This window comes from Phyllostomus discolor, chromosome 4 (genome assembly GCF_004126475.2).
Source record: "Phyllostomus discolor isolate MPI-MPIP mPhyDis1 chromosome 4, mPhyDis1.pri.v3, whole genome shotgun sequence".
NCBI classification, from domain to species: domain Eukaryota; kingdom Metazoa; phylum Chordata; class Mammalia; order Chiroptera; family Phyllostomidae; genus Phyllostomus; species Phyllostomus discolor.
The window spans coordinates 47,808,204-47,824,411 of record NC_040906.2 but is presented as its reverse complement, the minus strand read 5'-3'; the positions used below and the strand labels follow the sequence as shown (position 1 = coordinate 47,824,411).

The following is a 16,208-nucleotide window of genomic DNA, read 5'->3' as shown; positions in this document are numbered from 1 at the left end:
AGGTGGGGTGGGGGCCAAGGCGCCTATCCTATCTCCTTGGACAAAGGTGATCTCCCCACATATTTTTGTTGTTGTTGTTGTTGTTGTTGTTCTCCAGTCACTTGACTCAGGAAGCCCATTCCGAAGGCTCTGCAGGAAGGGACTGGCTCTGGGTGTTTTCTCCGCTTTTCTCCTCTTCTTTCGTTTCCTAAACGAGCATAAATAATTAAAGTTTGGCAGGGAGGAAAAGCTTTCTTGCAGAACTGTAGTGGCAATAAATGAAATGACTCAGAATCCCTTCCCCAGTCAGCTTTTACGAGAGCTGCCAGACAGTGTCTGTTCACGTTCTCCAGATACCAGGGGCGCCCTGACAAAGTTAAGGTCAAGTTAGTGTCTTATCTTGGGTGGCTCGAAATTACCGCATCGCGTCCGGGCGCTGCTCGGGAAGCTATCACTCGCGGAGCTGCTGGCTGTTCCGGGAGGGTCCGGTGCGCTCCCTGCGCTTCGAGTGGGGCCGCAGGCAAAGGACAAGGCCACAGCGCCGGCGTCTTCACGGTAGGTTCTCGAGCGGGACAAGAGCGTTGGGAGGTTGCCGCTTTCCTGGGGTTTGGGGTGAAGATCGAGGACAGAGCTGGAGTCAAAAGACTAAGCGTGCCTGGCCCAGAACGAAAGCCCTGGCTTGGGTGTGGGGGCGGGGGTCCTTGTAAATGCGCAGTGGGGGGCCCGCGGGCTCCTTTCCCCGTACACCAGCCCGCTGCCGCAGATGGCGAGCCCTCCCCCGCCAAAGCGCGGCTCCAGCCGAAGCCGCCATCGCCATGTCGTTGAACTTGAATGGTTCGTCCTCCCCATTTCCCTCTTAGGCGGTCAGCAGGCTCCACTTTGGGGGTAGCGGCATGCCTGCGCCCCACCCCGTACAGAGAATTTCGCGTGCCCTGGACACAGGAAGACCCGGCGCGGGGCCCCGCGCGGCCGCCCCGGGTCCGAGCCGCCGCAGGGCAGCGTGCAGTGTCCCGGGAGCCATTTTAGGAGAGAGATCCGGGGGCGTCGACTAGGAGCCCGAAGGAAGGGGCTCGGGCCAGGGATGGAGATGGGGAGGCAGATAACCGTGTTGGAGGTCTGGGCTGAGGAGAAGGGGACAAGCTGGAATGTGGGCGACGGTGCCAGATTCCAGGAGGGTGCACACAGGGATGAACAGTTGTGGGGGCGGGGGAGATTCCTCACCCTCCAGTCGCCACCGACCAGTTTGAGCTCTATTCGGAGGGAAGCAGAGGTAGGAGCGGGGAGAGAGGGGAGAGTGGAAGGAAAAGGGGAAGGGAGGAGAAAAAGAGGAAGAGGGGGACATCAGCCAGAAAATAGATATGAGCTCCCATCGCCCACCTTATCTGTCTGTCGAGGTGGCTGGCGGAGCTCACCTCTTGGGCATTGCAGTGGCGGGGGCCAGGGAGGGAGCCAGCTTCGAGCCTGAGCTGCTGGCTCTGGGTACAGGGCTGAGCCCCAGAACCCAGTGCTCTGGTTGCTTGGGCAGAGGAATCCTGGGGAGAGGGGCAACTTCCTATCCTGCATTCTGGAATTTGGGTTTTGGGAAGGTTCTTTCCGAGAGCCTAATGTTACCTTTGGAAAGCACTGGCTCTTCCAGAGGTGGGAGGTCTGGCCTTGCCTGGACCCCCAGGCTTGGGAAGAGGGACAAAGTGACCGACCACCTAGGAAAGTGAGGCCTTGGGGTGAGTGGACAGGGGGTCCTTAGGGCCAAGTGGCATAGAGGGACTCAAGCAAGGAGGCAATAACTGCTGAGAGACACCGCACCCCCGCCCCAAGCAAAGGACTTGCGGAGAGGGTGGTGCAGTGACTGTGCAACTGTGCTGGCCCAAGGGCACTGAAGGAGACTGGGGGAGACGTGGCGGATGTGTAGGCCTTGGGGAGGCTCCGAACGCAGGGAGGGGGCTGGATGTGAGATGGGCTGGTCCCAGTCCTGGCCAGAAAGCAAAGAGGACCAAGGGCAGAGGTGCTGATGGTTTGTCTCTGGCTGGCGGAGAGCTGAAGGCTGGGTGCCTTGACAGAAGGAGTCGGGATCCCTTTGTTCATCAGGACCACCCCAACCCCCGCCCCCGCCAGCTTCTGGAGGGGCCACACGGTGTCTCTGATGGCTGTACTTCCTCCTTGCTTTAGCACTGGGAGAGAAAAAAATGCAGAGAGGCGACAGGGAGTGAGACAGAGACTGACACCCAGCTAGGGAAAAGGAAAGAGTACCAGGAGACAGAGAGAGAGAAGGAAAAAGAAAAGTAAAAGGAAGGAAGAAGCAAAGGCGGAAACAAGAGAGGGGAGTGAGACAGAGAGGACAGGAGGGAAAAAGAGTGAGAAGGCTGCAGAGAGACGAAAAAGGCAAGAACGGAGACAGGAGGAGAGAGGGCGACAGGGCCGAGTGGGCACCGAGGCCTTAGCCCGGGTGAGCTTCTGGTGGGGTTTTGGAGTGGGTTTTTCGAGGCTGGCACTCACGTTCCTTGGGTCAGGAGTGAGGAGAGCCAAGTTACTATGCGGTGAAAGAGCCTGGCAGAGATATATGTAAATCAGGGCTGCTTGCGCCCCAGAGCCGCTCAATCACGCCCCTGGAAGGAGAAGCAACAAGCTCCTAGCCAGCAAGCTACAGAGGGTGGCGGCGTCGCGGGGGAGGGAGCGGCTGCAGGAAGGGGTGTGGAGAGTGGGAACCTCACACCCTCACACCTAGTCCCCAGTGCCCTGAGCCGGGACTCCCCCCTCCGCTCCCCGCTTCTTTCCCTTCCCCCTTCCTCCCCCTTCCTCCTCCTTCCTCCCCCTCCCTCCTCCTCCCCTCCGTCCTCGGTCCGCGTACTTAAAGCGGCGCGGGCGGGCGGCCCAACCGGGCGGTGGCAGATGCACCCAGCAGTGGCAGCCACCGGCAGCACACAGGTGACCCAGTCTGCGGAGCAGCCTAGTCGGGGGGCGCCCAGGGAGATCTGGCTGGAGAGCGAGGCCAGATCCGCCCCCAACGCGCGTGTCTCGGCGCCAGGAGCCGTCCCGGGGCGTGTTGGCGAGCACTGATATAGATATAAGGACATTTCTCTCCATGGCGTCACGTGACATAATTACCACCAGAATCAATCAAGATGAATTGCACGTCAGCGCCCGGTGGGGATTTTTGCTTAGTTGATCCTGGCCCAAGCCTCTTGTGCAATCAATGGCTCAGGTTGGCGGCGCGGGGAGCGGCCCGGGGCTCGCCGGTGCGCACGCCGCGGAGCCATGAATGACTTTGACGAGTGCGGCCCGAGCGCAGCCAGCATGTACCTGCCCGGCTGCGCCTACTATGTGGCCCCGTCGGACTTCGCCAGCAAGCCAGCGTTTCTGTCGCAACCGTCGTCCTGCCAGATGACTTTCCCCTACTCTTCCAACCTAGCGCCGCACGTCCAGCCGGTGCGCGAGGTGGCCTTCCGCGACTACAGCTTGGAGCGCGCCAAGTGGCCGTATCGCGGCAGGCGGCGGCGGCGCTGGGGGCGGTGGCGGCGGGGGCGGCCCCGGCGGGGCGGCGGTGGCGGCGGCGGCGCGGGGGGCTACGCTCCCTACTACGCGGCAGCGGCGGCCGCGGCGGCGGCGGCGGCGGCAGCGGAGGAGGCGGCCATGCAGCGCGAGCTGCTCCCGCCCGCGGGCCGCCGGCCGGACGTGCTCTTCAAGGCGCCGGAGCCCGTGTGCGCCGCGCCGGGGCCGCCCCACGGCCCTGCGGGTGCCGCCTCCAACTTCTACAGCGCCGTGGGCCGCAACGGCATCCTGCCGCAGGGCTTCGACCAATTCTACGAGGCCGCGCCCGGGCCCCCGTTCGCCGGGCCGCAGCCCCCGCCGCCGCCCGCGCCGCCACAACCCGAGGGGGCTGCCGACAAGGGAGACCCCAAGACCGGGGCAGGTGGCGGTGGGGACAGTCCCTGCGCCAAGGCGACCCCCGCCTCGGAGCCGAAGGGGGCGGCAGAAGGCGGCGGGCGTGACGGCGAGGGGCCCCCGGGGGAGGCGGGGGCTGAGAAGAGCGGCACAGGTAGGCACCGGGCGCGGGGTGGGCGGCGGGGCCCGGGGCCGCGGGGCGCGGGGGGGCAGCGGGGGCCTCCCTCCGCTTGCGCCGTTTTATGTGCTACTTTATAAGCGTTCGAAGAGGTTTATACATCCTATAAGATTTCCCGGGCCGTTGTAAAGCGTGTTTACGATAGGAAACCAATTTAGGTGGGCTTAAGGTAGACTTCGAGGAGGACATTAATCGCTGCTGAGAGCTTTTCTCAGTTTGTGTGTGTGCGTGTGTATGTATGTGCTAGAGACCATGGAGGGAGGGAGGGATGATTTCAAGCCAATTTGTGAGTATGGACACTCGAGCCTTCCCTTTTTAAGGGTTGGGGTGGGGTGAGGAGAGTTTGATCCTTGAACTGGACTTTATCCAAGCCTCTGGCTGGCGCGCGCTCCTGCTTGGAGTCAAGCAGATGCCCCCGCGTGCTCAATTTTCTCTCCCTTCGAGTTCCAGCTCAGAGGCTGCCTCGTGCTCTGCTTCCCCACCTAGGTGCCAGGCTGTGTGTGTGTGTGTGTGTGTGTGTGTGTGTGTGTCCGGGTGTGAACACAGGTCCACGCCCGCAGTCTCTCCTGTGCCCGCCCATATATCATCCCCCACGACGCAGGCAGGGCCTTTCAACAGCGGCAGGGGACGTCCCCAAAGGACCGAGGCCTGGCCCTCGCGAAGGCCTGGGCGGGCAGGCGGGAGGGTGGGCGGGGGTTGGCAGGCAGTGGCCTCTCTCACCCCTTGGTCTCTTTGCCTTGCAGTGGCCCCCCAGCGGTCCCGGAAAAAGCGCTGTCCCTACACCAAGTACCAGATCCGAGAACTGGAACGCGAGTTTTTCTTTAACGTGTACATAAACAAAGAGAAAAGACTCCAACTCTCTCGGATGCTCAACCTCACTGACCGGCAAGTCAAAATCTGGTTCCAGAATCGCAGGATGAAGGAAAAGAAACTGAACAGAGACCGTCTGCAGTATTTCACTGGAAATCCCTTATTTTGAGAGCTCCAGGAAGCACTCCTCTCCCATGACCCCCGCTCACTCACTCTCCTCTCTACCAGCCTGCCCCCGGCAGGCCCAGTGTCCTTGGGTTTAATGACGCCTCTTCTCTGTGGAACTCCACCATTCCTTCTCACGATCAACTCGGGACCTCCCAGCGACCACTGCTACCTGCGGACCAGGCCCGGGACTTGGCCCAACGGATCCTAATAAGGGGAAAATGGTAAATGCAAACGTCCCTTTACAATTTTACCGCCAATGTGCTGTTGTTTTCCCTCCCTGTCCAGGTCCCGGTGGGGACGCTGTGGGATCTGCAGAGAGTTAGGCCTGGGCGGCAAGGCACTTGCTTTTGTTCTGAGTGTAAGGGACCCTGTCTTTCTCCCTTGGTGAATGCAGATTATTTAAACTCTGGGAATGTGTACATTTGGTCTGTCGTGTCAAGGCATGAGTCACTGTCTTTTGTGTGAATAAATGGTTTCTAGTAAAATGGAGGTTACAGCTTCAATATACTGTACGAATTTTCCTCTTTGAATAAGTTTAGTGTCTGCTCAGGATATTTTAGCAACCCGAATCTTCTCCCCCACGCAACTGAAAATCAGATGAAATGCTTTTTAATTCCGCTAAAATAAGAGCTTCCCTCCCCCACTTCTACGTTACATTGGTTTTAAAAATCACTTGAGGGATGAATCTCTGAATTGAGGATGTGACCCTGGTGCTGCCTTCTCCAGACGATGAGGCTGAGGCAGCAGGAACATAAGAAGCAACACCCCGCACCACCCCTCCCAACACATACAGTAGTCTAGTGAAATTAGAATTTCTGATGGGGGGGAGGGATTTTAAGAAACTGATTAGAAAATGCAAATTCACTCTTAAAATGTCAAGGATCCAAAGTCCCTGAAAAGAAGAAACCAATATTAGAGGCCTCACTGAAAAACAAAAGTTTGCTGAAAGGAAGTTATCCATGGGTAGAGCGGTCTGGGGGTGCTTGCTGGTGTCACAGCAGATTTGGAGCAGGGAAGATAAGCCCCCTTCCTGGAATAGGGCATGGGGCTGCAGACCCAGTTCTCACCACATTTATCGCTTCAAGTTAAAGAATGTGTTGGGGGTACACTGCACTTTGTGCTGTAGGATCAGGGTAGGCTGTTTACAAAACCTTGAACTGTCTAGACAACACCATAAAAGCCAAAGTTCTAAACAGCTTAATTGGGTTATATTATACACCTTCTGGTGGGCCCAAAGGAGATTTCCGCAATCTGCAATAAACTGGAGGAGTGAGGAAAACTTCTATTTCTCTGAAAAGAGTAAAGTGAGTCTTATGACTCTTAACTTCTCATAAGCCCAGAGTCAAAAAAAAAAAATCCATAAGATATACAGCACCACATGCCTCTTCCAAAGAGGCATACACTTCCAATGCAAAATTTTTTTAATTGCCAAGGCTTTGGGGGAAAGGAAAAACATAAGTGCATAAGTGTATGCCTTTGAACTTCCAAAATGTCAAGGTCATCACCTTTAACCTTTCTGAATAATTAGGCGCCCTAAGGTCCTTCTGTGATATTCATCCGCCACCCACTTACACACACACATGCTCACACACCCAGATCCCCACACACATTTATGACCACACAGAATCATATGGGGACTCACCATAAATCTAAGCAAATTCCTAATTTCAGGATCAATAACCTTAATTTCCCTTCAAGCATTTGTGTAATTCAATAACAATTGACTTCTTTTAAAAACACTAGTTAGATTAAAATGTCTACCAGCATGTTGTTAATACAGCTAGGAAATGGTGGAGAGTTTTGGGGGGAGTCATAGATAGCAGTACCCTTTGCTCTAATAAAGAGCCTTGGTTTTAAAAGCAAGCATTTGAAAAAAGGAGTTCTATTTAGACTTACACTTTCGTTATATATTTTTTTAAATTGTCACCTTGTCAAATAAATTATTGCACTTTCTATGACATGGAACAAAAGAAAATATATTGTTTTCAAAAGCGTCCCACAACCTTTGGTGAAAAATGCAATAGAAACAAAGCCTACAGTTGAGTAATTTCGTTTGGAAAGGGATTCCTTTGTTTGGAATTTTGGGTGTCTGTTAAAATGTCAGTGCCCTAGTAGTAATAGTAGTATGATCTTCCCAGAAGCTGCTTGAAACTGGTTTATTTCTTTAGCATATGTCCTTCCTTTCTCTCTTTCTTTCTTTCTTTCTTCTTCTGCTTCTTCTTCTTCTTCTTCTTTTTTTTTTTACTGTGGCTAAACGTGGCAAGCTTGTATGTCCACCACCTTAGGCAAGAGATACCATTTTCCGTTTGCATGGCCTTGGAGAGCCACACGGGGGCGTGCTCACGTTCCCGAAGCCGCGGTTGGCGCAGAGGCCACGGTACCATATCTATTCAATGGATTCTAATAGACAATCCCAGCCCCTTAGAAAAAGGCGGCCGCTAAGGTGTTTGTTTGCTGTTTGTTTGTTCTAAGCAGCCATGAGGTGTGGGAAGTTGTATAAAGACAAAGAAAATTCGGGAACTACCCAGATACCTGAAAAAGCGATCATCCTAATCGTTGTGTACTTAAACATAAAGCTGTTGCAAAGAGTACCTTGTTATAACCTGGTGGTGTTCGGGAGAGATTTTTAAAAGACTAATATGTGCATTTAGAAATAGGTCATGCCATTTCGAGTTAATCAGATTAGAGAATATCAATATTCTTGATGGTTTGAGTGAGGAGAGCAATATGAGGATAGGACCACCCCTTTCCCCAAGCCCTGTCTCCCTTGCGCACTCTCCGACCTTCTGGAATGATTAAAAGGCTTTTGTTTAAGACAGATCAGGGCTCTGGCAACATAGCTGGGTGTGGTGCTGGAAAAAATAGGACGCGTCGCAACTGAGGGAGTGTCGTTCTGGACTAAGACATCTTGCTTCCACCCAAGTCAAGTCTGGTGCCAGGGGCTACGGGTAGCAACCTAGAGGCACAGGCAGGAAGGATTAGAGTTGGGATTCGGGGGCCAGGCTGGACTGATGTGGCTCTGGGAAGCGGCAGATTGTATCAGTTAACATTTATACTTCTAGGCGTTGTGGAATGGGTAATGCATTGGAAGCAAACGGGCTTTGCATTTGACAACCCCCCTTGGTCACCCCTCCAAGCCTTCTGCTTGCCTCATGCTGTTCTTTTCAAACCCCCATCCCCGCCCTTTGCAAAGCCCCTAACATTGGAAGAGCATGTGTTGCCATCCACAGGCCAAAAGGGAGGTTCCAAAGAGCAGTCTCTAGGATGCGGGTTTCTAGGATGGGTAGCTATCCCTTCTTACCCGAAGTTCATTGTGAAGCGCATATAACCCTCAGAATTAGTCCCAGACTGGTTGGCTGTGCCGAATGTCTCCTCCCTCCAGGCCCTGGACCAAAGGCTGTGGGTTCACCCCTGGGAGCTGGCATCGGCTCCAGGGTGGATGGGGCACCGTGAGCGCCCGGAGAGGAGCGCCAGCCAGAGGTGTAGGTGTTCCCTGCGCACCCGCGGCTCCAGCCTGTCCAGACTCTGGGCCCAAACTTAGCTATTGTGAAGCGACATTTCTCGGGACCTAAACCCGGCCTCAGTCCAGGAGGGGTGAGAACACCCCTCTTCAAATGTCGTTGTGGTCCACTTTGGTGTCTCCACACGGGGCTGCATGTGGCTTTGCGGGGGCCCCTCGGCCTTGGCTGGCAGCCTCCTGACAGACCTGCATGGGTGCTCATCGCTCTGCATTCCTTTCCTCCTGGCAGCTCCCAAGATGGGCCTGAAAAAGGCCAGGGAACTGGACCAGGACTTCTAAGGACTGCAGACCTGACCCCTCCTGCTCGTTCAGGGGTATGGGACTCGTGGAGGGTGGTTATGTATCTGAGTCGCCTGAAGTCTCAGATTTTGAAGTGGAGGGAGAATGCACTGAGTCTTTTGTGTCTGCTACGGACAAGAGGCTCCCTGCCCGCCGGCCCTTGCACACATCTCCATAGATCCCTTCATTGAGCTGGTGGTGGCTTACCCAGCCTCCCTACTTGCTCCGATTTCTTTTCATTTTGGCTGTGCACAGGCAAACCCTGGGGTGTCTTGGAGGAGGAGCTTTTAAAATTCGTCTTCATCAACTCTGCCCCCAAAGAGTGGTGCAGCCTGAGGCCACTCAGGGCCCAAATTTAGGGCAAACCGAAGAAGCCCCCCCAAGTTCACTCAGGCCCAGTGCTGCTGCTCTTCTCCCCTCTGACAGGACAGCACAGATGCAAACCACTTCTTGATTACAAATGCTAATTTCTTGATAAAGCGACCCTTTTAATTTTTCTCTGGAAGAGCTATGCCAGGAGAAGGGTGTCTTGGTACAAACACGGATATTTATCTCCTTTATGGTACAATATTGATTTATTATTAATGGTAACAGCTCCCAGTGATCTAAAGATGATGGAGAACAGTGGCTATGCAGCTACTTAAATACTCGTAAGCAAATAAAGGCTGGCCTTGAAAGCCATTGCCTTTTCATTCCAATTTGCTTCATCTTAGCCTTAAGATCTTAGGCAAACTTTTATCCTTCCCTTGCCAAGGTGATTCTCTTGTATCAAAACTATTTTGCTCGATTTTATGATAAAAATCTCTTCAAAATATTGGCAGTCTCTGCCTCAGGGAGCTGTTCTGAAGGCAGAAATTTGAAAAAAGAATAAATAGAATTTTGGGATAATAAATTTAAAATTATATTTAATACCACATTTTTTCCTTTGAGTGAAGAAGACCTTTTAAAAACCAAATCCAGTGTGGAGGTGACTTGAGCTCCAACCCACTGGGAGCTGAAATAGAAAGGCCCCCCACATTCGGAAGCAGATCCTGCCCTGTCCTGGCAGATCTATCTGCTCTTCGAGGAATTGTTGTTTTTTTGTGTTTTTTTTTTTTTTTTAGCTTGGCTGTTTTCTTCATGTATAAATAAAGATTATGAAAGGGCATTTGATGGGCATAAAATTCCCAATTAGATCGAACAGTCTTGCCTTCTTCATGGGATGGAGAAGAAATGGACAACCACGCTCCTGGCAGCTGCCCTGGCCAAATGGAAAGGGACTAGGTTGAAGCGCCAGCCTGGCGTCAGGGCGCCTGCAGAGAGAGACCGTGTGCAGCGGGCACATTGTCCGGCCCTGGGCACGCTTTGCCGTGGCCGGGATGATAATCTCTGCCTTGTGAGAATGCAATTTTCGGGTGCTGGCCAGTGGTTCTTAGTTTGGAACAGGACTTGGCAGGACTAGAGTCAAAAGTTGGTCTTTTTTCTGCTTTTCTCATCCATCTACCCCTCCCCCACAAGCTTAAAACACAGACAACCCTGCGGAAAGGTAATGTAATGTTTAACCCTCAGGCTTCCCGGCACAGGCATCTGCAGCCTGAGCATTTAGAGGCACTGGGCTTTTAACCTGACAATGATGTTGTATTTGAACAGCTGCGTAAAGGTTTAAAAGGTCTGTCTCATTGCCACCGTGGGAGTTTTTAAAAGGGGTTATTGTTTGGGCAAGGGCACTTTGAGGGAAAGGCGAAGCCGTCCCAAGGCCGAAAATAATGTCCAACTCCTGTTTTTCCACCAGGCCAGCGGAGATTCCTTTTGGGGAGGGACTGACAAAAGGTTTGTTGGAAAAGGTTTTTGTGAAGGAGCAAGCAGGGCAACTGGGTTGCCCAGAATGCTGGTGCGCTTTAATTAGCATCGGGCTCCAAAGAAATGTTCTCCTGAGGCGGAAACCCAATTGACCCACAAGTTCAGTCTCTGTGCCTGAAATCCAAGGCCATCCCATAACGGGGCAATGCACGGAGAAGGAAACACGGATGCCTTCCCGGTTTAGAACTGTTTCACCATCAGGGTTAGCGGGGCCCTTTTCCTCTCCTGTAGGCAGTGAAGGAGATCCGAAAACAGATGACGGCTCCCGCCCTGGCCGGGCCAGGGCAAGCCTTTCGAAATCAAGGTTAAAGCTCCCCACTGCTGCCCCGAGCTGGAGCTTCCAAAGGGCTGCTTACCCGCCTGCAACTAGAGAAGAGGAGGAAGTTGTGAACTTTCTCATTAAAACTCAGAGTTTCCTGGTGGTGATGGTTTTCTTAATGAGCTCAACCGCAATCCCAGACCAAACCCTCTTTATAGAACACTCTCTCACCAAAAGAAACAGAGAGGGCTTAGGTTCTTCACCCACCTCCTTTTTTTTACTCCCGCCCCTTACCCAGGCAAAACCATGTCAAATAATTTTAGGTATTGTCCAAAACTATAAAATTCAACTTCTGACAAAACTATAGCTTTTAATATTTGATGATTCGTGTTAAAACAAAAATTGACCTTCTTGGTTAGTAGCGAAGGGGGAAAAATCAATAGTATAATTTTCAATAATTCATAAAGCGAACGCCATTATGCTAAATCCTAACTATTAATCTTATCCTTTACAAAGTCACGATTGATTTGTTAATAAAATATCTTCCCGTGTGTGGCAACCGTGGGTATAACTCTTTAAAATCCTTCAGAAGCAAGAAAATTACCAAATAGCCCAAGAATGTAGATGAGAATTTTATTGATCGCCCTGATTCTTCTTAATATGTATTAATAAATTCAACAACCTTTTGTACCTTGCACTTGTCAGAAACCAATGCTTTTACAAAATCCATAAAAGGAAAACATTTTTCTTTGCAGAAGAACCAAATGACACCTTTGCATCATCTCTCTCTCCTGTTTGGCCCAGTCAGTTTTCTAAAACTTCAAGAGTCTGAGGGCGAGAGTTTTCCTTTTTTTCAAAGAAATTATTTTCTTTCTCTCTTCCTCTTTCTTTGCCATCTATTACCAGGGTGTGTGGGGAGGGGAACCTCGGTTTCATTCTCCCGCTGGAAACCCGAGGGACGCTTTCGCAGATAACGAACTACTCCGGCGAGGGATTGTTTCTGATTTGAAAGCTCCCAGCGTCGCCCCGCAAAGGTCGGGGTGTGGTTCCTTTGAGAACCCAAGGCTCCAGGAAGCCAAGGGTCCTGGAGCCGCGCAAGGCAGGCGGAAGGAGAGGACAGCACGGCAGCCGAGCAAGTCCTCGGGGCTCCGGGGCGGCCAGCTGTGTAGCCTCTTGGCCCTCTCGGCCCTTCGAGTTTCTGCTTCCCAGGATACCTTGGCCGCGTCTTTGCGCGAGAGATCTTTCCTATGGATCCCCGGGGTGGGATGTCTCCGAGTCCGGGGAATCAACTCACCTTCCCCGGCTGCCCCGGACAAAATTAACCAGCCTGGGCCCCCACCCCTGTCTGGGCCCCGGCCCTGTTGGGAGCGTTCTGCCTGGGTGTGTGCGTGGAATGCTTCAATGTGCTGGCGCCACGGCGCTCGGGTTTCCCTCCCCGCATATCCTCCCAAGGTCCCTACGGCGGAGCCTTTTCTTCCGCCTGCGTGGCGCAGAGGCCAGAGTGGGGGACTCGAATGGGACCGGCGGGCCGAGCGAGCCCCGGGTAGGCTGGCGGGCGGCGCAGAGTGCTGGGCCGGCTATCTCCAGCGCGCACTATCACCGGCGCTTAGTAGATGTCGCTGTTGTCCGTGCTTACGCGGCCCGCTGGCCCTGCTCTGGAGCACGTGACCTGCGAGGAGGCTGCGGCTCAAGGCCATTTTCAAATCTCATTGGCTTAGTTGTCATGTGGTCGGCAGAGGCATCCACAATTACACGGGGAATGTTTTCCTAGAGATGTCAGCCTACAAAGGACACAATCTCTCTTCTTCAAATTCCTCCCCAAAATGTCCTTTCCCAACAGCTCTCCTGCTGCTAATACTTTTTTAGTAGATTCCTTGATCAGTGCCTGCAGGAGTGACAGTTTTTATTCGAGCAGCGCCAGCATGTACATGCCACCACCTAGCGCAGACATGGGGACCTATGGAATGCAAACCTGTGGACTGCTCCCGTCTCTGGCCAAAAGAGAAGTGAACCACCAAAATATGGGTATGAATGTGCATCCTTATATACCTCAAGTAGACAGTTGGACAGACCCGAACAGATCTTGTCGAATAGAGCAACCTGTTACACAGCAAGTCCCCACCTGCTCCTTCACCACCAACATTAAGGAAGAATCCAATTGCTGCATGTATTCTGATAAGCGCAACAAACTCATTTCTGCTGAGGTCCCTTCGTACCAGAGGCTGGTCCCTGAGTCCTGTCCCGTTGAGAACCCTGAGGTTCCTGTCCCTGGATTTTAGACTGAGTCAGACCTACGCCACCGGGAAAACCCAAGAGTACAATAACAGCCCCGAAGGCAGCTCCACAGTCATGCTCCAGCTCAACCCTCGCGGCGCGGCCAAGCCGCAGCTTTCCGCCGCCCAGCTGCAGATGGAAAAGAAGATGAACGAGCCCGCGAATGGCCAGGAGCCCACCAAAGTCTCTCAGGTGGAGAGCCCCGAGGCCAAAGGCGGCCTTCCGGAAGAGAGGAGCTGCTTGGCTGAAGTCTCCGTGTCCAGTCCTGAAGTACAGGAGAAGGAAAGCAAAGGTCGGTATGAACAGAGTTGCCACCCCAGCGGGGCGCGCAGCCTGGGAACCTGGCAAAGAGGGAGCGCCTGGGTGCCCTGCACAGAGCCCAGGCAGCTCAGGCGGGCCGACTGGCAGGTGGCTCCTCCCAGCTCTTAGATGGAGCAGTCTCAGTCCCAAGACCATCCCTGCTTCTTCCCTGCTGCCCTGGCCCCCCTGGCTAGTCCTGGCCCCGCACTGATGGAGCCTGGACAGAGGAAGGGCTTGCTGGGTTTATTTTTCCTGAGCTAGATCTGAAATACAACAAAAGAGCGCAAATGACCTGCGGCTCATAAACAGAGCCCCAGAACCTCCTTTCTCCTGCTCAGATTTGCGATCCCAGCTTTGCCTTTCACCCAGTGAAGATTTTAAGGTGGTCTAAGGCACCGTGTTTGTATTTGAGTATATGCACCCCGCATCCTGCGAGCTTGGAGGCGGCAAGGGGAACAAGATGGCTTGGCTGTTTGGTGCTTGGGCGAGAGGACAGGGCTCCTAGCCTCTGCGAGCTAGAAGGTAACCTTGGCTTTGTCTGGGGAAAGTGCCGTGAGCTTTGCAATTCATTTGCAAGGGGAGCAAAGGCGGAAGGGGAGAGAACAGAATCTGTGTGGCCCACCTGGCAGAGCCAGCCTTAGGGCTGGGCTAGGGCAAAAAGCCAGGGGCTCTGGACTTTTTCAGAAGGAACCCTGCCCCTGAGCCTCTCCTTCAGTGCCCAGAGGTGGGCCACAACAAGGAGGTACATTTCTGGGGCAATGCTTTTGTGTGGGGGCAAGAAGGCAAGAGAATTCAGGAAATTCTGGGGGATTCAACAATGTCCGGGCAGGGCGGAGAAGGAGTTCTCAGTTCCTCGGTTATGGTTTGACAGAAAATGAGCACCTATCAGCCTGGCTGTGGGGCTCCCTGCCTGCCTAGGAGAGTGAGGAAGTGGCAGGCTTGGGGACCTGAGGCAGCAGTGGGCTTGGTAGGCTTGTCCAGGCTGTGGCTTGCTTCTTCCACCCCAGCCCTGTTATGAGCTGATCACTTAGAATGTTGCTGGGAAGACCCTGAAAGTTTACTATTGTGTGATTGTTTGGTGCAAGTCAGAAAGTTGAGAGAGAGAGACAACCCTGACACAGAGGGCAAGGTACCCGCCCATCGTGTCATTTGGGGCATTTAAACTAATCTGACATCAATTACAAATCCCTTCTAGGGCCCACTTCATGTGAGTAATGTTTAATGCCAGTATTTCCCAAATCGGCCTGGCTGCCAGCGGGGTCATGGCCAAGGGTACATTTGAACAGACTAAGAGAAAAAAAAAATTCTTGATTTGTTTTTCTTCTCCCTTTAATTTTGTTAGAGGAAATCAAGTCTGATACTCCAACCAGCAATTGGCTCACTGCAAAGAGTGGCAGAAAGAAGAGGTGCCCTTACACTAAGCACCAAACGCTGGAATTAGAAAAAGAGTTCTTGTTCAATATGTACCTCACCCGCGAGCGCCGCCTAGAGATCAGTAAGAGCGTTAACCTCACCGACAGGCAGGTCAAGATTTGGTTTCAAAACCGCCGAATGAAACTCAAGAAGATGAGCCGAGAGAACCGGATCCGAGAACTGACCGCCAACCTCACCTTCTCTTAGGTCCGAAGCCCGTGGGAGGCCAGGATCAGAAAGGGGGCTTGGAGTTCCAGGGCCGAGTGCTGGAGGACTGGGAAGGCGGAAACAAAACCTTCATTGCTCTTTGTTTTTGTTTTGTTTTGTTTTCCTGCTAGAATGTGACTTTGGGGTCATTCTGTTCGTGCTGCAAGTGATCTGTAATCCCTATGAGTATATATATTAAAAAACTAGCACGTGTAATTTATTATTTTTCATCGTAATGCAGGGTAACAGTTACTGCGCATTTTTATTTGGGTCTTAACTTATTGAAACTGTAGCGTATCCATCAATCCATTCATTCATCCAGCAATGTGACTTTTTCATCTTTTTCCTAACACAAAAGGTCTGTGTGGTGGTTAGTCCATGAGCCCATGGCGTTTTGAATACATCAGTACTTAAAAGTACTTAAATTACATATATATTTAAAAAAAGATTAAGAAAACCCACAAGCTTTGGGGGGAGGGGGACTAAAAAGCACATTACAATGTATCTTTTCGCAGATGAATTTAGCAATTGTCCTTGATGAGATGGAATATTGACGACTTATGCCTTGTAGCCTTTCCCTTGTGGTGCATCTGTGGTTTGGTAGAATATAACAGCAACCTGTCCTTTCTGTGCATGTTCTGGTCGCATGTTAATGCAATAAACTCTGGAAATGAGTTCGCTCCCTCTGCTTTTTAAAATGGAATTTTGTTATGGTGGAAATGAAAGCCTTTGGTGCGATAATCTCCCTGTTAAACTGCTTGTTTGGGCAGTTGCGGGTGGCATGTAGAGAGCAGGGAAAGGATGTGGGGGAGAGAAGCTGGAGAGGCCTAGGGTTCTACATTTTAGCAGTGGAGGAGAGGGCAGTGAAAATCCAGCCTGGGTGTGCTGTTTCCATAGTTGGGAAGAAGGAGAGTCCTCTCTCCCTCTCCCTGCAGTGACTGAATTGCATTCACAATGGGTGTGGGTTTCCTCTAGCTCGAGCCTGGTAAGTATGCCTGTGCCCAAGATGCTTTTTCTCTAAGCTCCCCAATTCTGTGTCTTTCTCTCTTTAGTTGGTTTTGGTGTTATTTTCAATGCTTTCAGTGGGGGCTTGGCAATTCTGA

At 52.5% G+C, this 16,208-nt stretch overlaps 2 protein-coding genes across 2 annotated transcripts; both read left to right on the top strand.

Annotated features, from left to right (window-relative positions):
* The first annotated feature begins 2,319 nt into the window (after positions 1-2,319).
* On the top strand, positions 2,320-5,517 carry HOXD11 (homeobox D11). Its single transcript, XM_028510005.2, is given in 4 exon segments — positions 2,320-3,461; positions 3,463-3,511; positions 3,514-4,012; positions 4,780-5,517. Coding segments are annotated over 4 exon segments (1,014 nt in total). The 5' UTR covers positions 2,320-3,231; the 3' UTR covers positions 5,016-5,517.
* On the top strand, positions 5,117-15,779 carry HOXD10 (homeobox D10). Its single transcript, XM_028510003.2, is given in 4 exon segments — positions 5,117-5,235; positions 11,818-13,183; positions 13,185-13,477; positions 14,828-15,779. Coding segments are annotated over 3 exon segments (1,020 nt in total). The 5' UTR covers positions 5,117-5,235; positions 11,818-12,734; the 3' UTR covers positions 15,106-15,779.
* Positions 15,780-16,208: the final 429 nt, after the last annotated feature.